Source organism: Micropterus dolomieu, linkage group LG05 (assembly GCF_021292245.1).
Source record: "Micropterus dolomieu isolate WLL.071019.BEF.003 ecotype Adirondacks linkage group LG05, ASM2129224v1, whole genome shotgun sequence".
NCBI classification, from domain to species: domain Eukaryota; kingdom Metazoa; phylum Chordata; class Actinopteri; order Centrarchiformes; family Centrarchidae; genus Micropterus; species Micropterus dolomieu.
Window position 1 is genome coordinate 16,312,153 of NC_060154.1, and position 23,503 is coordinate 16,335,655.

General features: G+C 38.9%; 3 protein-coding genes across 7 annotated transcripts in view; 2 read left to right on the forward strand and 1 right to left on the reverse strand.

Annotated features, from left to right (window-relative positions):
- Positions 1–92: 92 nt before the first annotated feature.
- On the reverse strand, positions 93–2,660 carry mrpl47 (mitochondrial ribosomal protein L47). The gene is made up of 7 exons (XM_046050575.1): positions 2,506–2,660; positions 1,876–2,024; positions 1,583–1,643; positions 1,403–1,499; positions 1,092–1,222; positions 568–663; positions 93–374 (listed from the first exon to the last, which is right to left on the reverse strand). Exons 1-7 carry the CDS (start codon positions 2,637–2,639, stop codon positions 263–265), a joined length of 780 nt encoding a protein of 259 aa, XP_045906531.1. The 5' UTR covers positions 2,640–2,660; the 3' UTR covers positions 93–262.
- Positions 2,661–2,847: 187 nt separating this feature from the next.
- ndufb5 (NADH:ubiquinone oxidoreductase subunit B5) lies at positions 2,848–6,709 on the forward strand. The gene is made up of 6 exons (XM_046050576.1): positions 2,848–3,009; positions 3,937–4,019; positions 4,811–4,877; positions 5,011–5,072; positions 5,544–5,650; positions 6,490–6,709. Exons 1-6 carry the CDS (start codon positions 2,892–2,894, stop codon positions 6,608–6,610), a joined length of 558 nt encoding a protein of 185 aa, XP_045906532.1. The 5' UTR covers positions 2,848–2,891; the 3' UTR covers positions 6,611–6,709.
- A 2,096-nt stretch (positions 6,710–8,805) lies between these two features.
- The window catches only part of usp13 (ubiquitin specific peptidase 13), a 34,248-nt gene continuing 19,550 nt past the window's right edge, over positions 8,806–23,503 (forward strand). Inside the window, exons 1-10 of one of the 5 annotated variants that reach the window (XM_046049476.1) lie at positions 8,806–9,173; positions 11,127–11,252; positions 13,938–13,998; positions 17,351–17,472; positions 18,193–18,335; positions 18,759–18,943; positions 19,065–19,162; positions 19,255–19,445; positions 20,952–21,023; positions 22,857–22,962. In XM_046049476.1, the coding sequence (XP_045905432.1) occupies positions 9,063–9,173; positions 11,127–11,252; positions 13,938–13,998; positions 17,351–17,472; positions 18,193–18,335; positions 18,759–18,943; positions 19,065–19,162; positions 19,255–19,445; positions 20,952–21,023; positions 22,857–22,962 (1,215 nt within the window). In that variant the 5' untranslated portion in view covers positions 8,806–9,062. Of the gene's footprint in view, positions 9,174–10,402; positions 10,639–10,842; positions 11,002–11,126; positions 11,253–13,937; positions 13,999–17,350; positions 17,473–18,192; positions 18,336–18,758; positions 18,944–19,064; positions 19,163–19,254; positions 19,446–20,951; positions 21,024–22,856; positions 22,963–23,503 lie in introns of those variants that run through there. The other 4 variants (XM_046049477.1, XM_046049478.1, XM_046049480.1 and 1 more) reach the window with 4 other exon arrangements.

Genomic DNA, 23,503 nt, shown 5'->3' on the forward strand with positions numbered 1-23,503 from the left:
CAAAACCCTTTCTTAAAAGTTCTCCAGAGTCAGATGACATCCAAACCTTAAAAATGAATCTTACAAACTAGTAAAACATGAAGAAAACTCAATACATGAGATGTGTTTTAATAAGTATGGAAACGTTTACAGCCATAGCATAATTTACGTTATAGGATGAAATAACAGCTGAAAAAAAATACACTCAATCTACATAGGACCGTTTGACCACCATTTGACGTGAGTCAGGCTCATAGCTGTCAAACGCTTTAATTGTAAAATATCATGATGCAGGAACTTTCATTTGAGGAAACCTGTCCTTGAGTTTGGCCTGGGTTTCCCTCTCTAAGCTGGCTTTCCTGGCCTTCTCTCGAAGATGTTTCTCTATGCGCAGCCTGCAAGACAAAAGAATGCGTGGGGCGGGGAAGTAGTAATCAACAATTAGATTTTTGCAAGAGGACAGGAATTTTGCATACCATAAGGGTTACACTCTATACACACACACACACACACACACACACACACACAGCCTTTTATATCTGCTAAAACATAAGAAGAGCTCAAGATTGCATGTGTGCTATATCTTACCTTATGTGTGGTTGGACAAACTTGGGTGTGTAGAACCTCTTTCGCCTGTATCTTTTATTCATGTACCAAGGGATAGCATACTCTTTGAATCGATACCTGAGGGAAAGAAAAGTGTACGTCAGTGATGCCACTTCCCATGTTTCATTTTCCAAAGCCTGGCCCTTTGGAAGTACAGCAACCAGATTACAGACCACCTGCAGAAAATCTAAAATCAGCTTTGCCTACACTGAAGACGTTCTGTTAAAAGACCGACCAGCATTAGTACATGGTACTGCTCTACCAGGTGAGATACTGGGGTGCCCAGCGAAACGGATATTTTAATTAAATTTTTTTTTTTTTAATTACAGCATTGTTTGTCAATGCATGGGCATCCACGTGCATGAGAAACAAAACAGCTCCATAACGCTGCTAGAGGTCTAAAACTCCACAGTGAGCCTTTTAAAATGGTTAATAGAGTGAGAAAAGAGAGTGGCATTTCTCCACGTGTATGCATGCTATATTGTATACCAAGACTCTGCCCTCACCAGTAGACATGTCCAAATATGTTCCTCCTCCAGGCTCCTGGTCTGCCCTTCTCCTGTCCTGTCTGCAGCAGACGCAGTGCAGTCTCTCTCTCATTCACCACTGTCTCCAGTCTGATCATCGACCTGTCGACCTTTGAGGAAGAAGACGGCAAAATTTACCTTAGCTAGGGGACCTGCTTTAACACAAGCAACACCCACAAACCCTGCATCCCAACTAACTCTGCCAAAGGCTGAGCCAGAGTTGATCTGTCAAATGTGATTCACTGTTTCTACGGTAATGGTAGAGGGGTCATCTTGAGCATCATACCAACCTTCCTTAATCTTTCTGGACTTGGCATCTGAACCCGTTGCCTTCTTGATTCCTGCTCAAGTGTGAGCAACATGTTCTTTTCTTTCAACAGCACATACCTGAAGCAGAATGAGTGCATTAAAACACAGCTGATAAATGTTTTTACACTGCGAAGCACCAGTGTGATCTCAGCCGAGCTTACCAGAGTTTGTGTAAATCTTCATTGCTCTTTGTTCTCAGTTGTTTGGCAGTCCATGGTGCAGCTGTAAAATTATGACAAACAAAATAAGTGTAAAATGCTGTCATCATGCCTGGTGGGTAAATTTGTGTTAGAAGGGTGCTAGAGCAACATAATGTGTTTAAATGGCCACATGAGTCTTGCTCACTTGTATGGAACCCTAATTATCCAAGTATTTGGGCATTTCCTAGAAAAAAAATCTGCATGATTGTTTTTCTATTATTTAAACTACTGTGCTGTGTACTTGTTGGTTTTACCCGACTTCACTTTTGCCTCTCCCCAGTTCTCAGGTAGGTCAAAAAACTCTTCCAGCCCTCTTCTGTTGATGGTTGTGTGCAGGGCTCGACACTGACCCACAGAGCTGATGGGACTGCACCACGACAGGCCAAGGAGTGGAGACTTTACCCTGGTGAATGCAAAATAAATTCACATAACAAGATTTAACCCCTTTAATTTGCAATTTGCATGCTATTTCGCTAAAATTGCACCTCTTAGTCTGACTTCAGAGAGCACTAGAGAAACACTTGTTTTAGACAAATCCCAAAACGAGTTATTTTCTTTAGTATATTTTTGTATGCGCATTGTTTCTCGGGGCCTTACAAAAAGAATTTCATTGCCAGCGACTGCTTCAGTTTAACGGTAATGATATTGTTGGTATATCAGATTAGTGGACCATATGCAGCCTGTGATGACTTCCTGTATTTAAATATAGCAAATACAACCGTCTACATCTACATTTATTGAGGACACAAAGAGCACCCTGTAACTGAAAACAATAATTTAAACCTAATATAACGTTAATGACTCCTACACAATCTACACAAACCGTTAAGGAGCAGAGCCAGCGTTGGACACGCTTCCATTAACATGTTTCAGCACCTTCTTACCTGTAAAGGTGAGACTGGTATTTGCTCAAATTAGCAGCACAGTGCTGAGAATTTATCGCTGAAGATATCCTACAGACATTTTGAAATTGCTTGCAAAGAGTCAAAACGCGTCCTGCCGATGAGGACGCCGCCATCTTTTCCGTAGTCCTTCCCACATTACCCGTCATGCATTTTTCTGCACCAAATATGTATTTTTTATTGTTTGACTTTTTCGACTTATTAATATAAATGTACGTCGTACCTTTATATACTATGCTTACACAATAATACCACTTAACAATAATACAAATAAACGTGTTTGCCCTTACTTAAAATGGCGATTTCTGCTTTACTCTGTCCTCGACCAATCAGAGATCGTGTTGTTGAGTTGTCGTCCCACAGTAGCGATGGTGGGAATGAGCGTTCTCAGGTCTGCGGCTGCTTTTGCAGCCAGACTGAGTCCTCTGAAATCTGGAAATAATGCAGCAAATTTACTCACGCGAACAATCCCGCGAGCAGATAAAGGTAAGAGGCACCCCGATCATTTAAAGAGTGAGAAGTTTTACCCTGGAGGTGTCCGTCTCTTCTTATGACCTTGCGCTGGGGCTCGTTAGCTTTTTAACATTAGCTAGCTAACCGCTAACGTTTGTCCTGTTGTCAACAAAAAGTTAAACCGTAATAGCTACAGGTATCTGCTCACATTTCTTCATCTTCATCTTTAAACGTCTCTTTTTATTAGTGCAAGCTTTATTTGATAGCCGGCGTTATAGTTGTTTTTCAGCTTGAATGACAGTTTATTATCTCATGAAATGATATGGACCTAATGTTATGTGTCAGAAATAAACTTACAATGAGTTAAATTTAATTATACCCCATAGAATAATGTCCCGGATAATCAAACAATTTCCCGAATAAAATTATGTGGTTTACAGTTTTTCTGTCGAAAAAAATGCTTGTATTTTACCAACTTCTGCAATAACCATGTAGTCTAAATACAAGGAACCTATAAATATTTGTAATTTGTAGGATTTATTTTAGTAAAAAACATTTTACTCAGTGGGATGCACATTAAACATTTTTCCACACGATTTTGAAAAGTAATTATCATTGTCATATTGATATCAAGATACAGCTGTAATAATGATCATTATAGGGAATTTGTTGATTTTGTTCATCCTGATTTTATTTAAGGCGCATTTAAAGAACGATCATCAGTAATGTGGACATAATGTGACAATGACTGTTCAGCTCACTCAGATACTACAGTCCAATAAGTTCAGAACTTTGACCTCAATCTTAAAAATCAAGAAACATTGAATCTACATGACATTATCACAAGAACCAAAATACCAGTCTGTCTAGTCTGACATCATGATTTCGATACTACGTAAATAAGGCCCACAACTTTAATCGGGAAATGGTAACAACAGTATCCCCTTCCTTGTTTTGCAGTGGCCGTTCGTTGGGGTCATGGAAAGAAAATGTTTGTCATCAAACCCTCTGACTACTATGACAGGAGATTTCTACGCTTATTGGTGAGTACTGTAACACCATCTCATTCATTACCTGTGATTGTGACAAATGAAGGGGGTGCAAACGCCTAAATGTGGGAGCTGCAGCTAGTAGATATAAATGTCGATGCCAGCAGCAATCAATCTTCATAGACAGCTGTGTCAAAAGCCAAGACACTGAAGTGGAGCCCTGCTGTACTTCTTCTCACTCTTCTGAAGTTTGGACAAGGGTACTAAAAGCTTGTAATGTAATTTTACTCAAGTTCAGCGTCACCAGCTGTCTTTAAAGTTGTATTCCTTAAAGCACTGTTCAAAACTGTTGGAAATTCACCTAATAAATAAGCCATTTTCTCCCTTATTTGAGACATGTTTGTGCATGCTCATGTCATATTTAGACTGTCTTTATTGTCCTTTCAACCATATACAGCTAGTACACAGAAACAAGACAGTACTCCTCCAGGACCATGGTGCTACGTAGAACAACACAGAACCAACTAAGACTACACAAATGACAATGCACTAATCCAGCAGGACTTGCATTTAGTTTAGCAATAGAATAAGCTTACACACTTTACTTACTTACGATTACTAACATTACATGGAGCCAGTAGTGAGTAATGCAAGTATCAGTATCATGTCTGCTCTAACAATTACTTCTGTGCTTATAAGCCATGCATAAAATGTCCACTACTTTTGCCCTAAAAGGAAGAATTATTCCAGACATCTTGGCTTGATTAGACTTCCAGTCTTGACCACCCCTTATGCAAAACATTAAAATTCTCAGTATTTCATTTTCTTCTCATTTTTTTTCTCAGCAATATTATATCCTTCTGACCGGCATTCCTATGGCTGTCATTGTCACATGTGTGAATGTCTTCATCGGTAAGTAAGCCTCTTTTTGCTTTATTTGGATAACTTGATAATAGCTGGCCATTTAAAGATGTGATTGAAAGAGTAAATCAAAAGAAGTCACATGTTACTTTGAATTGAGCTTGAATGTCATTGTGTCGTGAAGGTGAGGCAGAGCTGGCTGAAATTCCTGAGGGCTATGAACCTGAACACTGGGAGTACTACAAGGTATGTGCCTAGCATCTTATCCCATTAGTTCTTTCAGAGGTTCTTTCTGTCACTGATCTGAACCCTGGTTTAGGGAAGGATGGGCTCAAGCATCCATTCAATTTGGAATTGGGCTTCATACTATGTGCACACCATAATCATCCTTGCCGTCACAAAGCCTGTGCTGCCAGTGTTTAAAACAAGTGTGATTTCCTCTAGTGAAAGTTTTGTGTGCTTTGTGTCTGCAATGTTCAGACCACAGATTATTTTTTTTTTGAGTGCATTTTGGATCTAGACAGAGTTCTATAATAGATATTTCAGGAGGAGCCTATTTACAGTTCTCCTTTCATTCATGTGGTACGTATGTAAAAGGATAAAATCTAGTATAGTCATAGTAATTGTTCAACTAATTGTTTACTTAACTGAAAACCCAGTAATTGTTTAATTATTGAAAATATTTTGTCATGCGTATCTTTTTCCTTGTCACTTCAGCACCCCATCACCAGGTGGATTGCAAGGACAATCTATGATTCCCCAGTGAAGGACTATGAAAAGATGATGGCTGCAGTCCAAATAGAGAAAGAAAAAGCAGACATGAGGTGAGTGTTAGCACCGGTGTTGTAGCTTCTGTCACCAAAGTCCTGTGTGAAGACCACAAAGCAGTTGTGATACAGCGGCAGAAAGACATTTTGTAACTGTCATTAAACTTCACCAGTGACACAAATAATCAGTCTTGGAAGTAAATTGTTTTAGAAGAAGAAAAACACAGAATATTTTGTTTTTCTCGTTTTAAAGTGGAAACCATTAAATTAATTAAATCATGTTTGGCAAAGCCACATAGCACAGTCAGTGGTGTCATTGCTTTAAGTCTGAATACATTTTAAGAGATCAGTCCTGTAGTTCTGTGATATTTCTTTTGACAGTTGATTAATCTCGAAGTTTGAGATTAGATTCCCGTTAGATAAACATATGAGGCAGATTCCTGTGCATGTTTAATTAGATCAGCTGATATCTGTACCAGTGTTCTCTAAATGGATATCATTGCACTGAAACATCCAGGCCGCAATGTGATAGTTTGGTCCCAACACAATCATGTTGTTGAAAGAATGGTTTGTCAGCAGTTCCTTCACAAATCCACTTTGCACTTAACTGAAAGTGTTAAGGAGGAAGTTTTATCTGTGGCAGTTAGAAAGGCTGTCATAGCCATTTGTCTAGTCATAAAATTACAACTTTATAATTCCACTGTTAAACAATAATTCTGAACGTATCTTACCAAACTGAAATGTTTGCTGCACACCAAACCTTTTTCCTTCCTTCTGTCTTTGTGAAAAGTGAACATGAGGGGTGTTCTAGCACTATTCTGGGATTCACACCTTGCCCTCGGTTTCCATTTCCGAAGCGTGACTTTATTAATGCCCTGCCTTTTTGACGTCAACAGACTGACACAGCTGGAGGTACGTCGACAGATGAGGCAGAAGGGAGATGGCCCGTGGTTCCAGGTGGAAACCCTCAACAAGGAGCTAATTGACTACAGCCCCAAGTCATCACCTGACTCTTAATTTAAGATGTGTCTGCTATTCGTACATCATGCCGATCAGTCTCACTGTTTGTACATTTTTTCCCTTCTTACCTAAATAAAGTATGTATATGGACTCTGATTTTTTGTTTCCAGTGTCTTTATTGCACATGAAGATGCAAAATGCTAAAAGCTACCCCTTATTTTTATTTACAGTTTTAACAAAAACTTGTGCAGATGAGTGATGGAGTGTTTTGTTGGGTGTGTAGAATACTGGAATCAGCTGCTACTAAATAAAAGTGTTTATATTTTGTCTTTATTGTCTCCATGTGGCAAAATAGTTTTGACCTTGTCAGGGAAAAAATTATTTTAAATCTTTGTAGATTCATTGATATTGCTTGGAAGCACAGTGGCTCAGTGTATAGCATGCTGCCTTACAGCAAGAAGGTCCAAAATTTAAATCCACCAACTAGCTAAGGTCTCCCTTGAGTCTGTGTACATTTCCTGCAGGTGCTTCTGCGTCCTCTTACAGTCCAAAAACATAATATCCCACCCCTCTCTCTCAGTTCAATTCAAATTAGCTTTATTGTGTTATTAACACATTATTATGTAACAATATTGCCAAAGCATCATACAAACTACATAAGAACAATCAACCCCATACATTTCATTAAACAAGTAAAGTAATTAAAGCACTCTCTCTCTCTCTCTCTGGGGGGCTCATTTTTATTTGAGTTCTGGGAGGGTAGAGACATGTCCCTACTAATACCCAAAAACTTCTGAATTGTCCTTAGCAATAACTTTTACAATTAAATATAACCACCGTTATCTATCAGCTTTTAGTCAATGTATTCTGTACACAAATGGTCAACAGCTCCTCTCTACTAGAGTCCGAAGCCTTTTTTAAGCTTTGAAAGATTATGTCCTTCCCCCTTCTATGCCTCACAGTGGTTTGGTCTGCTGCCTTTTTCAAACTTTTTCAAACCCTCCGCTGGGAGATGTTTTTGTTGTCCTACACCATCAGTGACATGAAATATCTGCCCTTGGATAAACAAAATTAGATAATAAATGGTTTCCAGTGCTCTTCAAAATCTGAAACAACAATTTGAGTTTTAAATGGGTCAGCTGGTTATACACATTTAGGCTATATACGTTTGCACCTACATGTCAATGCATACACAGTGATGTAAAGTACATACACACCTGGAGACAATTTGTTTAATTTGTTTTTTAAAATTCCAAAAATCCTGAATCTGAACAATCCATTTGTTTGTAAGAGCCTAAGCAGGGATGAGGGATGCAGATGAATGGACTGCAGTTATATATCGCTTTTATCCAAAGCGCTTTTAGAAATTCAAATAGCTTCAGTTAGGTGCACTAGATACATTGCATCTGTTGCATTTCTTATTCCTATGATAAATAAAGAAATGTGAAACAAATTGAGATGTAGTCTTTCAATAGAGTATTGGGTATTTAGCTCATAATGAACAGATCACACTTGTTTAAGCACATCCACAAGGGACTTGGCAACGCAATGTCAACAAGGACAGGCTGCACAGAGTCACTTTTTTGATGACATATTTTTGGCAAATCGGTTGCTTAATTTTCTAGATTTTTCTTTTTGCAATTAAGGAGCACATCCACCTGGTGGCAGAGCTGTGCAAACAAAATGATTGTTGTCTGATGGACAAAGGGCCTCTTATTAAAGGTGGTTGTAGACATCCACACATTGGATAAGATGCACAAGAAGATGCAAAATGCTACTGAGAAATAAAACTGAATGTACAGTAACCCCCTAATGTATTTATTTATTTTTATAATTTTAACAACAAAAGCTCCTGCACATTAATTAGTAGATTATCAGTAGGCTCTTTCAGAATCAGAAACACTTTATTGATTCCTTAAGGTTATTTTTTGGATACTGTTGCTCACTTTGCTAAACAAGAAATATAAATAATGATAATATATAGAGGAAATATAGAAATATAAAAATAAAAATAGGAGCGTGGAATAAAGAGTGATGGAGTATTTTGTTGTGTGTCTATGATACTGGAATCAGCAGCTACTAAATCATAGTAATGCTTTTCCTGAATCCTGGAGGGGGGAACATGCTGTAGTAAGTGTGGGTGGCTTTATGAATCATCCTAAGAGGTGGGAGGGGCCCTTCTGGTAAAACATCCCTGTGTGCAGAGAGCGTCACTACAGTCAACAGGAGCGATGTAATTTCTGCGCAGGTCAAAGCTTTTTTGCAAGAAGAAAAAAAAAACACCCACCAAAAGAACAACAGTACTAGCCTCCACGGCCTTAGCTGTTCCGCCTGTGTAGCAACCAGCCTCCACCCCTCTTGTCATTTTATTTTTATGGTTTTCCAGCGTCACGTCGCGCTGGCCGGAGGAATGTAGAGAAGGGAGTGCTTTAAAAATAGCATCCTCTGCTCTGACAGCGCTGCTCCGGGGGCTCCGCAGCACTGTGGTGCGAGAAGCAGGAATGCGAAGATGGCTGCAGACCTAGGAGAACTGCTGGTCCCGTTCATGCCCACCATCAGGGTGCCCAGAACCGGAGACAGGGTTTTTAAGAGCGAGTGCGCCTTTTCCTTCGACTCTCCAGTAAGTGTCTGCCTCCCCCCACACACACCGAGACATGAGCGTGATGTTTGGAGCGGGGGTTGTTAGGCGGGCTGACTTGACTGACTTGGCACAAGTGAATCTGCTGTAATATATGCGTGTCTCTCCCGTGAACTTGAAAATAAATAATTAAATGTTGTTTACATCTCAGGAAAGAGGGAGGGATGGAGGGGTTCCCTTTGTGCCGAGGCGGGAGGTAGACGGCCAAGCCAGGCCACATTACCGCTCCAACCAGGCCAATTAAATCAGTAATTAAATACACAAGCTACCACACCTGCCCCGAGCTTTGAATTTATCTGAAAAGCATGAGCAGCCCTGTCAGGTTGTAGCTGGTGTGTGTGTGTGTGTGTGTGTGTGTGCGTGCGTGCCGCTTGGTAGTGAATTTACAGCCATCTTTTTTGTTTGTATAATTTGGCTAAAAATGGACTTGAAGTGTGTCAGTGGTGCTCAGCTGGAACCTCGTAATATTTCCATTATTGAATGCGAACAACAGTGAATTTTTGTCTTTTTTTTTTTTTCTCAATGAATGGTGTGATGTAGGCCTACAGTTAAAATTCAGAGTGTTCAACAGTGTGTTTACAATGACCAAGCGAAATTCATGCTAACCATTGTAGAACTGAAACACTCATATATTGACTTAAAAAATGTTTACTTTAAAAAATACTTGATAGTGTGTCTGTTGGGGTCTTTTTATAATGGGCCTAAATATTGTGTGTTTGTGTCACTTGAAAGTTTGGGTTTTGTTCATAGAAAGTCTCATTCCTCTGCATGTTGTCTTTTATTTTGTCATTTTCTGTTTCCTCTGTGAATAGTGGGCAATAGTGACTGGGCATCAAAACATTTCATATTTAGATTGATTTACATTTTAAAAACTTTGAAATGACACATTTTTTAATGTTAGAGATTTTATACAGAGTTCAACCTTTCCTGTTCTTGTATAGACTCATGACAGATAGAAATTCTGCGGTTTTGGCTCTTAAGAAATTTTACATACAACCAAAAACCAATTTTTTTTTTTGGCTGTAAACCGTATTTAACGGTGACTCAGCTGTCTGGAGTTCATCATGTTGGCCCAGGACTGGTTTATTTTTATCCTTGCACTGTTGAAGCTCAAATGTCACTCTGGGCTACTTAAAGGTTTATCACAGAGGTTTATAAGGCCTACACTGATAGCAGATTTACATTAGTTTTGAAGTAGTAATCTTGGTGTATTTTGACTCTGACAGTTCATGTGTGAAAATATTTAAAACCTCTTTAAATTTGCATCACATGCAGATCTTTTGAATGTGACAAAATGATCAAACCTTTGTATCCTGTAACAAGCTGTTTTAGATACAGTAACTGTGTGGGCCTCAGTCCATAGGCAATCACCAGCAGTTTAATAAGGTTACTGTGTTTTTAAACTGGAGCAAAACACGCAGGTCCTCAGCACCCCCCAAAAGCAGAGGTACTATTTATTTTTATTTATTTTTATTTAAATTTTTGGCCGTTTGACAAAACACACTGTTTGGGCAATAAGGCCTTTTTTGAAAATGTGCTTGCAGAATCATTGGCACACGTCTCTTACTTGCATTTCCATTGTGCATATCGTGTTTAAATTATTTCCAACTAGTGCCAAGTAGTGTGGAACACAATACAGCTCATCTCCAGTACATTTCTTGAGACTGACACCAAAAACCTAGTTTTGTTTTTTGTCATGACAGTCATTTGCTTTTACTGAAATGATTATTGTCATCTGATGTTTGCTGTAATACTTTTAATAAAGCTACAATTCCATTTTAGAGAAGGCATTTTAAGAAGATATACTTGTGTGAGGATATGATATACTGCACGTAATCTGTCTGACATTAGGCAAAATAAAGATTCAAATGTGCTGTTGTGTTGAAGGTTGTTCACCTCGTGCTGCTGTTCATTGTTGTTTGTTTTGGTCCGCAGGAGTCAGAGGGAGGCCTGTATGTGTGTATGAACACATTCCTGGGCTTTGGACGGGAACATGTGGAGAGGCATTATCGCAAAACAGGACAGAGTGTTTACATGCACCTCAAACGCCATGTCAAAGAGGTGAGTTTTACCTCTGCCCTGTATTTTATTGGGTACTGATTTTATAATTGCATCCTGTATAATAGCAGTTAATGTGGAGTTGGAGGCAGTATTAGTTGTAAGAATGACAGTAATAATTTTCTTTATGTTTATAAATCACATTTATAAAAGGCAATCAAAAAACAACCCTGGCCTTTTTGTGTGGAGTTTGCATGTTCTCCCCGTGTCTGCGTGGGTTCTGTCCGGGAGCTCCGGCTTCCCCCCACCGTCCAAAGACATGCGGACTAGGTTAATTGGTGACCCTAAATTGTCCTTAGGTGTGAGTGTGACTGGTTTTTTGTCTATGTGTGGCCCTGCAATGGATTGGCGACCTGTCCAGGGTGTAGCCCGCCTTTTGCTGATGTCAGCTGGGATTGTCTCCAGCCCCCGCGACCCTGTAAGCGGTTGACGATGGATGGATGGAAACATTAATCATTAGGAATAGAACTGAAAAGTAAAATACAACCACCACATACATCCACATCTAAATGCACAAAAATTATATTAAAAAAAGAGATTTTAGTAAGTAAAAACTGATTTTACTCATTCTTGATATAGTTATGCACAAAATATTAATGCACTTTGTGTGTCTCACATCATGTAATATAATATATATAATTTTATTTTAGCTCCTGAAGCACATGATTTGTGACATTGGCCTGTATAAATAAAATTGACTTGACTTTAACTGTAACTCCTCCTGTGGGCACTCATTAGATGACGCTGCTGTATAAACAGATAATAAAAGGCAATCTAGTGAAACACAGTTGTAATAATGTAAAATATATCTTTATATGAAAACTGATAATTGTTGCCAAATACTGCACATTAATAAACACTTACAAAAGCCTATATATCACACTATATATATAACTGCGTTATAGTGTATTACCTTTGGCAGTCGTCCGTGCTGGACTCAAACTGGTGACTCTCCCAAGCGAAGTCCCCACGGACTAAGCTAATGCCTGCCTTTATTAAGCGTTTGTAAACTGCTCAAATGATAAATAGGAGGACTGAAAGTAAAGTGTTTCCCATCTTATATGAATTTTCGGTTGGTAGACTATGTTAACGCTGCCAGGATTACATGTTAAATTCCCACTTTGGTGACTGATGTTGCAGAAGTATGCAGTACTGTAAGGTGCTTTAGATAAGAAGGTATGCTGCAAGACTTGGATTGCTGATATCACAATCCAATTGTTTTGAGCATCAGTGATTAAATTACGTTGCATGACCTGCATGTATTTGGAGCTTGAATGCTTTGCCATCAACATTTAATTTGAAAAAGATGAAAATGTTAACTTTGTTAGACTTTTCATTGGACCTGACTGTTTTGACCTTCAGAGGTCTGTCTGAGTGTTTTCAGCTCTGTGTGTATCTGTACTCCCCATATCACACTATAACCTTTCACACTGTTCCATTTGTGCTTTGTATCTATATTAGTAATGCTTTATTTTACAGTTTCCTCATTTCCTTATTACTTCCTGCCGGGTTTCTAAAAAACAACCTGGTAATTTGGTACTAATTATGTGGAAATAATAGACAGTTTTCTTTTGGCACACATCCAATTAATTAATTAAATAAAATTTGAGAGAGAGAGAGAAAGAGAGAGAGAGAATAATGAAGTAAAAAAATTTACTTGGGTTTAAATGTAGTGTTTCTTTTAAGATAAGTATTATTATTTTATATATGATTAGTACCAATTTACAAGTTTGTGGTGGTGGTGCATTGGATTGCATTATATTTTAAGGCATTTCTGTCATTTTGTCCATCCCTGTATGTACAAAAAATTAACTCAACAAAGCACTCATGGGCCCAGACAAGCCCTCTTTTAAAAGTTGATGATAAACAACAAAGGCTTGAGCTGCTGCCGTGTCTTCTCACTGGCTCTAATTGCCCACAGATAAGCGCTGCTTTGTAAAGAGCTACTATTTCCATGCCTGGATCTGGCCAGAAACAGCTGCTCACATTCTGCAGGCTCCAGTGTCTGCTGTTTTCCCCCCCCCCATGAGTCCACTTGGTCTCAAATGTGTCAGCATTCTCTGTCTTTCTGTCCATCTCCTGTCGTGTCCTCCTCCCTGCTGAGTGAACAGGAAGCCACCTTAGCCTGACAGGATTAACAGGAAACCAGTCGGTGGCGCTGGGTTGTTGTGCTGTCAGCTAGTCATTTGGCATATTCACGTTTTAGTAGATTCCCTGACAAACTGGTTTCTATTTGTTAATTGATCAATGGATCATGGCTGAAAATGTTTATCTATTGGTCTGTTAAAGATTGATTATTTTATCTTAGTTTTTATCACTCTGGATAGTATGAAGTGGACAAAATAGAAAGATGATCGATTGCACTCTACATGCAAAGACAGGCCCAAACACATGACGTACTGTAAATGATATCTGTCCAAGTCAATGTAATTTATAATTTTTTTTTATCTTTTTTATTTTGACCCTGCCATGGAAGGGGGTTTTCCCCTTGCCCTGTAACCTGACCTGGCAACTGGAACATCCAGCATCTATTTCTAACAAAATGACAACCATCTGCACCTTCTGTCACAGCAAAGCACACAAGCTTTCCTAGCATTTTATAAAGCGTATCAGCAAAGTTGTCAAAAGATGTTTTAAATATGATGATCATTTGATCCAATGTAATCCTTTGCTTCCTGTTTCCCACAGAAAGCCACAGGAGCTGCAGGAGGCGCCATACCCAGACGGAGAAATGGAAAAGTGTTTCTAGGTAGGTTAGGTTTGCCTGTCAGTTAGAGGCAGTGGTGGAAGAAGTACTCTGATCCTTTACTTAGGTAAAAATATCAGTTAAACTATGTAAAAATACTGCATTACAAGTGAAAATCTATCCTGCAATCACTGTTACTTAAGTGAAGTAATATTAGTAAAATGTACTTAAAATATCAAGAAAAAGTACTCCTTATGCATAAAATGCCCCCTGTGACTGAATATTATATATGACATTATTAGATTGTTAACATTGATCTTTAAGTAACATTGCAATGTTGTAGCTGGTGGAGCTATTTTTGTCTACTTAAAATACAGTTAGATAGTTTAGTCCAGTAGTTCCCAACCTCTTAATGAGTTACGAAATAAATCTGAAAGGATTCATGGAAATATTGGAGAGTTTTACCTCTTCTGGGCTTGAAGAGTTATGAGACATTAAAGCTTCTTGGTGATAGGAAAAACGTGCTGCTCTGGACGCATATTATATTTTTTCCATTAAGTTCATGTTTTTATATTAAACTCTTAAACTAAATGTGAGAAAACGCCTCTCTCCGCTTAAGAGAACCCCCCTTCGTTACAAGCTGGTGTTATTGTTTGTTACACTGCGCTGACCTGCCAGCTGCCTCTCCAGCCAGGCCTTTTCCCAAAGCGTCAGATATTTCCCATGATGAGACCTATGCTCCTCCTCCTCCTGTGCTCCAAATATAGCCCATTTATTTGTATGTGGTTGTATGTGGTTGGTAACTGTTCTAAATCAAAGCCAGGCCTGCTCCTCCTCCTCCTCTTTGACATGGGGGGGGGTGGGGGGGGGATTTGTCGCCGGCCTGTCAGCTGCCACCACCTGTCAACCTCACTTCTAAGCTGACACACTCCTACTGCAGCTATGACACTGCTTGGAGAGGACCAGGTGTCTCTCTTACTCCTTGTCACCCTCCCTCCCTTAGTGCTGGCCTGGCGGGGGGAGGAATTCCTTCCACTCAACCTCCTACTTAATTGAAGTTCCTGTTTTGTTATTGTCCTGAGTTTAATAGACTTTATCCATTGCTTTTGATCTGACTGCTGTACATTAGGTGTACATTAAAAATGTCTCATAGGAATTTGTCTCTCCTTAAAAGCTCCTTCTCTGGGACAATTCTTGCTGCCGTTCATTTTGGATGTTTGATGTGACAGCAGTATGTATCCGCCGTCATCTCCATACCAGTCCAGTGATCTAATCAAGCCGCTAGCTGTTAATGTCAGACGTTACCATGAAACAAGTGGGCACAATAACAATGTCGGGGTTAACCTATGATCCTGTTTCTCATGAGTCATTACACGATTTTAGGCTGGAGTGGAGGACGGACAAGTCAATATGGAGAGTGATTTAAGAGAAGAGGTTCTCTCTAGATTTCCTTTCAAAATATTATTTTGATTAGAGATGAAATGATTGGTTAATTAATCCACTAGCCCAGTGGTTCCCAAGCTACTTTGGCAACGCACCCCCATCTACATCTTGACCTGGTTGCTGCACCCCCAATTTTTTGAGCATTTTTAAAAAAACTTCTTTATTTACTTATTTATGTCCCACCCACAGCGCTATCTGACTTGTTACACGTTGCGAATAATAGCCTATCAACACTTTGCTCCGTTGAGCAGCGGAGCTGTGTGTTGAAGAGAAGGCAGCCGATATTACTGAAGGTGCAATAAACATCAAAATATGATGATCTGTTTCTATGATGACAAGCAACGCAGTGTCCAGGTTACAACAGTGTGAACATGCCCAAAGTCACAGCTACGGGGTTTCACTCAATGACTCTCTTGAAAGTGACGCTTTTAAATCAGTCGCTCTCCCCTTACCCATTCACTGCACTTTTACACAGCATGCATCTATCTTCTTTTCACTGCAACTCTGCATCGCGATGTAACGTTATATATTTTAGTTATTTATTACTTACTTGTTACTAAGTAGGCTAACAGTGGCAGTAAAACCTTTTCTCATACTGTGATGGTTAAACTTTGCAATCAATCCACAGTTCACCTGCGTGCCAAACCGTGCGGAGGGAGGTGGGGGGTATTTTCATGACAAAAAAATACTTTTTTTTTTACAAATTGCACCCTGTTATAGCCTCAAACAGATAACATGGACAAAAAGAGGATCCATATGAGGATTGTAAGTATAGTGCAGGTGGCTCAGCCAGAGAGAGAGAGAGAGAGAGAGAGAGAGAGAGAGTAGCCATTTCCTGTGAGCAAAAATGTTCTGATTTTAGAAGGGCTTGGCAGTAAAACAATAATGATAATTATTACAGTATAATTTTCCTCACACAATATAACAAATGTTCAATAAATGTTTCATCAATGGCAAACAAATTAGCACTTTATCTTTCTATTAAAATATTTATTTTGTTGAGGGGGGAGAAAAAGATTTTACTTCATTTTACTCTTGCATATTTGTTGAAAAAAAGATTTTATCATAATTGTTTTGAATGTTCTACCTCAGTGATCCACTGTTTGGCATCAAGTGTTTGTCATGTTCTGACCATAAAGAATAGCTTAAAACTAATCTGTTATACCAAATCTGTTTTTAAAAAAAACAACTTTCACTCAGGAGCAAAAGTCCACCTTTTAAACTTGAAAGAAATAATGATTTGACATTTATTGTCATAATTATTTATATCGAATGATATTATTTTTTTATGGTGATAACATTTTTGGCCATATCGCCCAGTCCTAGTTTCCAGCTTCTTCATTGTGAGGTTTTAAAACTTTTAAAACTCTTTGTCTTAGTTGACCGTAAACTAGGGCTGAAACGAATTATTGATTAATCTGCAGATTATTCTCATTTTTTTTTCATTGGTCTAAAAAAGGTCACAAACAGTCCAAAAACTATATATATGGATGGATGGATGGATGGATGGATGGATGGATGGATGGATGGATCAGACAACTAGCTGGAACCAGAGGGTGTTTGATCATTTAGTTTCAGTAGCTGCACAGACAAAGCCATCCTCCATACTGCTCAGTAACTCACTTTCATAAAGTGAAAAGAGTGTGATAAATGCCTAAATATAGTAGCTCTACATGAATTGTGCGTGAGCAAAAGAGTCATCAGCATTTTATGAAGTCATGCTGTCACTGTTTATTTTTTTTGTTTTTTTTGTTCTGTTTGTGCTCGCTGCATCCTCCAGACTATTATGGTATTGAAGTGAATGAACGAAGAAAAAAGAACAGACCTCCATTTCAAGAGCAGAAAAGAACAGAACGTAAAATAAAAATAACCAAGAACAAAGTTGATTGTAGCATGCTCATCATGTAGTGTCAGTCAGCGTTGTCACTATCTTAACAGCAGTTGACTGGATGTTTACTTCATCCCCCTGTAGATTTAGAGCTAAACCGTGATTTTAACGGCGAGGACTATGAATATGAGGACGAGGCCAAGCTTGTCATTTTTCCAGACCACTTCGAGATCCCATTACCAAATATTGAGGAGTTGCCCGCTCTGGTCAGTGAGTCACTGCTGTACGGGCTTCTGTGTGTTTCCTTGCATGTCGATGGGAGGGTGCACTCAGTGGTTTCTCTGGCACTGAACAAGTTCAGTTTTAAAATTTAACACTCAAGAATATAATTTGTGGAAGCTCAGACTTTCTTCAGTGATTCACTTGAGCTCTAATTGCTGTTTCTGGGGAACCACTGGACGCACCTACTGTATAGGTGCCCTCATCACTTCTGGCTGTGTGTCAGTGCTCCTCTTTTCTTTGTTTTTAGAGTAGTATGAGCTTGTACACTGAATAGCATGCTTTTGGCATGTCGTGTTGTGCGTATTTTTTTTTTTTTTTTTAAGTGCATGTATCATTTAATGTGAATGTACAAATTGTGATGAGCATAATATTTTCTTTTTACATTTACTGGGAAAACACCTGGTGAATACCCTTCTTGTTTAAAAATGTTTTGCATGGTTTGTTTCCTAAGCTAGATCAATAGGTTTTTGTTCACAATGTCTTGCATGTCCACTTTTGTCCTTTTCTATTTGCTGTTATTGACCTTGCATTTAAGTTTCATTGATAGAAGTTTAATGTTTCTACAGTACTAAAATAATATTTGTGGATGTTCTTAATCTCTGACGTTTTCTCTTTAGAAAAAGGTTGATATATTTTGAACATGATCTCAATCACACCCACTTCCAGAAGTTAATTTTGTCTCCGCTGTTTCCTCTGATGTTCAGGTGACCATCGCCTGTGACGCTGTGCTCAATGCACCATCAGCTTACAAGAAGCAGGAGCCTGAATCCTGGGAGGAGGAGATCCAGGTGTCCAGACATGCGAGGAGCCTCAGACAGCTGGATAACGGGGTCAGGATCCCGCCTAGGTAGGAACGCAGCAAGCTACACTGATACACAACTGTATCATTTATACAGTGAGCATTACATTTAACAGTTTAATTTGGGTGGCAATTCACATGGCCTAATCTGGTGGAATATGGTGAAATAATCCTTTTTAATGACAGCAATAGATTCTGTTACTTTCTCAGCAGGTACAGCCTTTTGGGGTACGCCAGAACCCCAAAAGGAACGCAATACGCGTTTCCCTCTGTGAAAAATGGCAACAGTTAGATAGGTTAGAGATAGGTTTATATTTTTATTTTAACAATCAAAATGTAAATCTGATCACTTCTGCATGAGCAAAATGCATTTTTTTGTTCTTCCAAAAGCTGTCATTCAGGGAGTCTTTGCATGACTGCAGGATTAAAAAAAACAACCAAGCTGTTACAAAAGTCTTTCTTTGCTATCAGTGGCTGGAAGTGTCAGAAGTGCGAGATGAGGGAAAACCTGTGGCTGAATCTGACAGATGGAGCAGTGCTCTGTGGGAAGTGGTTTTTTGATGGTAGCGGAGGCAACGGCCATGCTCTGGAGCACTACAGAGAGACCAACTACCCCTTGGCTGTCAAAATGGACACCATCACCCCAGACGGAGCAGGTCTGAGACACATGACATGGTTATTTAAAATGGATTACATGGCTGTTTTTATTGTTTTTGTTTTAATAACTAGTTTATAATATGAGCTTATCATAATGACTAACTGAATCTTTGGTTTCAGATGTCTACTCATTTGAGGAGGAGGAAGCAGTGTTGGACCCCCACATATCAGAACACTTGTCACACTTTGGAATAGACATGCTACAGATGCAGAAAAGAGTAAGTGGGGTTTGCTGTGCAAAAACCAAACATAAACCAAAATGTGAGGCTTCCACCCTAAAGGTTTTACACCAAGCTCTTTTCTCCTTCAGACAGAGAATGGTCACCACACAGACAATAACTCCCGGCCGCGGGTCAGCGAATGGGAGGTGATCCAGGAGTCGGGCATGAAGCTGAAGGCGGTGTTTGGTTCTGGTTACACAGGCATCAAAAACCTCGGCAACAGCTGCTACCTCGGCACAGTGATGCAGGTCCTCTTCAGCATCCCAGACTTCCAGAGGATGTGAGTACACTGTGATGAGACTTGACTTAAAGAAAAACACAATATTTATTTTGTAAAATTATGTAGACTATATTATTTGTGTGTAGACTTTTCTAATCACTTTGTCACTTTGAGTGCAAACAGAATCTCATAATCACAGCACACAGCATGACTTTGGTGTTCCAAAATGAGGGAGACAAAATATACTCAAATCAGCATAGGAAAGGACTTAACTTAATAACAAATCTGCTAAAATAAAACATTATTTCAAATATAAAGTTGATTGGCAGGTATAGCATTTGTCAGCTATCAAAGAAATCTTGCAACCAGCAATTTGATAAGTTTCAGTTATCCAAGTAATTTGTATGTATTGTGTTGCAGAGATAGTTAGCTTGCTAACCAGCTAGCTTCAGCGTGTCTTGTCTCCCTGCTGTAGTTTCAGCTAAGAGATATGTGCGAACTGCGAGTTGGCTATGTTTACCAGCTCTCTTAGCTTTTGTACGTGAACAAAATATTCGCACAAAATGTCAAGGGAAAAAAAAAATCTTACGCCTATTTTACATATTAAACCTTCCAAAAACCAAACTAATTGCCTGATTGTAAAACACATTTTATTCAAACTTGATAGTAACAAAATAAAACTCAGCAAAACCATCTTGGTTAGTCTTACCACTGTTCCAACAATCACTAACTCGGGTTTGGTCGAAATAAAACCTTAATTCACCGAGTTAGATGTATAAATATTCTGGCTCTACACGCTGTTGCAGCCTCTCTTCAGCCACTCTCTGCTTGACGCATCAAAATTCTGGTTGGAACTGCTGTAAATAACCTCCCTGTTGTCAAACTGGCCTCCGTCAGTTTCAGAGGCTGTGTTCAGTCCCGGTCCGGCCATGATCGCTGCAGGCTGCTGAGTTTGGTTCCGTTGCCCGTTTGCCCAGTTCAGGTCCTGGTGGCCATTCCGGACTCAGTCAGCTAATAGGACTCCTAAGTTAGCTACACGGCTAATTGAGCTAAAAAGCTATTGGCAGTTAGCAGCAGTTAAGACCCAACATGTGATTTGCTGCCCGCCTTTTTTTGGAGTTTGGAGTGGTCTCTATTCTTACACGTTGCACCCTTTAAATCATGGCAAAGTATAACAGTCATTTTTGAACGGCATCACGAAAGAGTAACAGCTCAGTCGACACTTGAAACTAGTTCATATGGACATGATGGACCTTTTTTGTAGTAGTTTTTGCATTGCTGATTTAGTTACGTCAAGGTAAGTAAGTAAATTTTTATGAAGTGTTCTCTGTCAGCTCGCTTGCTTGTAATTATTGATGACTATTTATAATTTGTTTGTTGATTGTCTACCTCTGGATTAGGTTTGGCTGTAAATACAGAGTAAAACAACATTGAGTACAGCTTTGGGTATTTAAATAAGTAACCTGGCCTCCAGCAGAAGGTTTTCTAAGTACCACCTCTTGTGTCTGTGTGGGGTCCCATGTGCTCCGTTTGAGGTTAGTGTGTGACATGTATTTTCATCTTTAGGTATGTGGGGAATCTTCAGAGGATATTTGACTATTCACCTCTTGACCCCAGCCAGGACTTCGCCACACAAATGTAAGTGACTCCAGTGTTACATAATGCAGTGTTTAAAATATACAAAACAAGTGAAAGTGTCTTCCAGCTGCCACTGTCTCTGTGGCTAAAGAATGGTTAAATTATGAGTATCTAACTTCAAATTTGTATCTTTGTTGAGAGCGAAACGTTGGTAAGATCAATAAATTGCGATGCTGAGCGAGAGCTCAGTGTATTCTATCATGTAAGCCAGTGTGTTGCAAGAGGCCAGTCACATGCTGTGTTAAAATGAAAGGTAAGAGGGGCCTTAGCCAGGCAGGAGATGAATATCACTCATGTGAAGCAACAAACAGTTCATTGCCAGATAAACATGTTTATACCCATCACTGTTTGTCTGGCAGCACAAATCAGGTCATTAAGAAAGAGAATATGTGTCTCGTAATGCGTCTGGCCTGTATTGATTAAATATGACCCCCCTTAAAAGCACTGGAGGCAGAGTTAAATAAAGTAGGATTAACCTAATTAAACTGATATATTGCCTTGTATGCTGTACTAATACAGATGATGCCTCGGTGCATAAATAGAGTACAGAAAGAGATTCAGATACATTTAGGAGGGGGGAAAACAAGACAGCAATTATTTGCTGCTATAATTATGAAAACGATGCCTTTTTTCACAATGGTGTAATGATTATTTAGAAAACAATAATTCTTTTAATTGGTTCTACAGCCTTTATTATCTTATTGTCTTAGATCAGTATAAGTTATTGTATTTCTTTTTTTGTAAATTATTTTTGGGGCATTTTATACCTTTTACTAGATGTCTATCTTGGCCAGGAAACTCTTCAAAATTAGATTTTTTATCTCTGAAAGACTTTCCTGGTTAGAGTAAGGTTAAAAAAATAAAATAGGTGTGTGCTTAGCTCACCTATGGAATGCGTGCCCCATATACAAGCCTGAGTCCTTACTTCAGGGGTCAGGGTCCGAATCCGACCTGCAGCCCTTAGCTGCTTACCCCCCCAATCTCTCTCCCTTGTTTCCTGCATCTATCAACTGTCCTGTCTCTCCAATAAAGGCAATAAAATGCCCCCAAAATATCTTATATTAAATAAATAAATAAAATGACAGGTTTCTTAACAGGTGTATATAATAAAAAAAATATTAAGATAACCATTAAATATGATGATCCCTTTCATCAGACTCTAATATGTATATTCACTGTTTTAGCCTTGACCTATAATTTCTTCCTTTGGGGGAGGATATTACACCTAAAGTAAACTTAATGCTCAGTTTGAAATATTTTACTTTATTGCCTTTTATACTTAATATATGTAAACAACTGAGATTCATATGAATCTTAACATACGCTTTTGAAGAAACTGTTACAGATGAAACTGATTGTGCTGAAATTGGTTGAGTCACTGCCACCTACAGTTAATGTTTGGTATGGTGAATTACAAGTCATTTTTCTATATACAGTAGGATGTCTGAGGAATGATTATTTTTATATATATATATATATATATATAAACACACACACACTCTGTTCACAAATACATTATGTACCACCAAGGATTACAGATGCCACATCTGCCGGAGTGACCAAACTAATTGTAAGGATGTGAAGAATTACAATGATTTATATTCTCCAAATTTTTCTAAAACTGATGTATTCTTCAAATGTTCGGTAACCTGGCAACAGAGGTGAAATTGAACTGGTTAACAAGTTAACTGCTTCGAGGAACAAGCCTCAGGTGTATAGTCTGAAGGCTCAGAAATGTTTGTTCTGACAAGAAATCACCCCTGAAATACTAGAAAAAAACTAAAAGACTGACGATGTGTTGTAATATTTTTGCCTTTTGTTTTTGTCCGACAGGGCTAAACTGGGACACGGACTGCTCTCAGGCCAGTACTCCAAACCACCCATGAAATCTGAGCTCATTGAACAGGTGATGAAAGAAGAACACAAGGTATTAGACTGGGTATGTCCAGCTCCCAAACTGGGTCCATAACCAACAGAAGCATGTTAGTACTGAGTGGTAGTGAAATTGGTCTTTTTCAGTAAAGGACCAAACTGACGTGAGTCTCAGCTTGTCAGTTTGATGTTTTCCCAATTTTAAACATGAAACAACTTTTTCATAATGCATAACATCTGTGTCATTAATACACTTGAGCTTTTTGATGTTGATCGAAACTGAAGGAAGATGGGATTTTTAGATACATTGTCAAGTTTTTATGTGCTCTGACCTTTTTTCCTGTAGTCTGAAAATAGCTGTTGGCTGCGGTCCCAAATGTGCAACTCAAATTGTTTAAGAACACAGCTCCAGGCACTGCTGTAATGTTGTGTTTTGCTTTGAATTCCCCACATCACTACTTAATTTAGTCACATATATTAGCGGTGCTTAATGATTGTCTTGTGCTTCCTGCAGTCTCTGAAGTGATTGAACATATTGATTTATTTGGTTTATTTGTTTGTGTGTTTTGCGTTACTAATTTTAATGCGCATGATATGAAATCATTGCC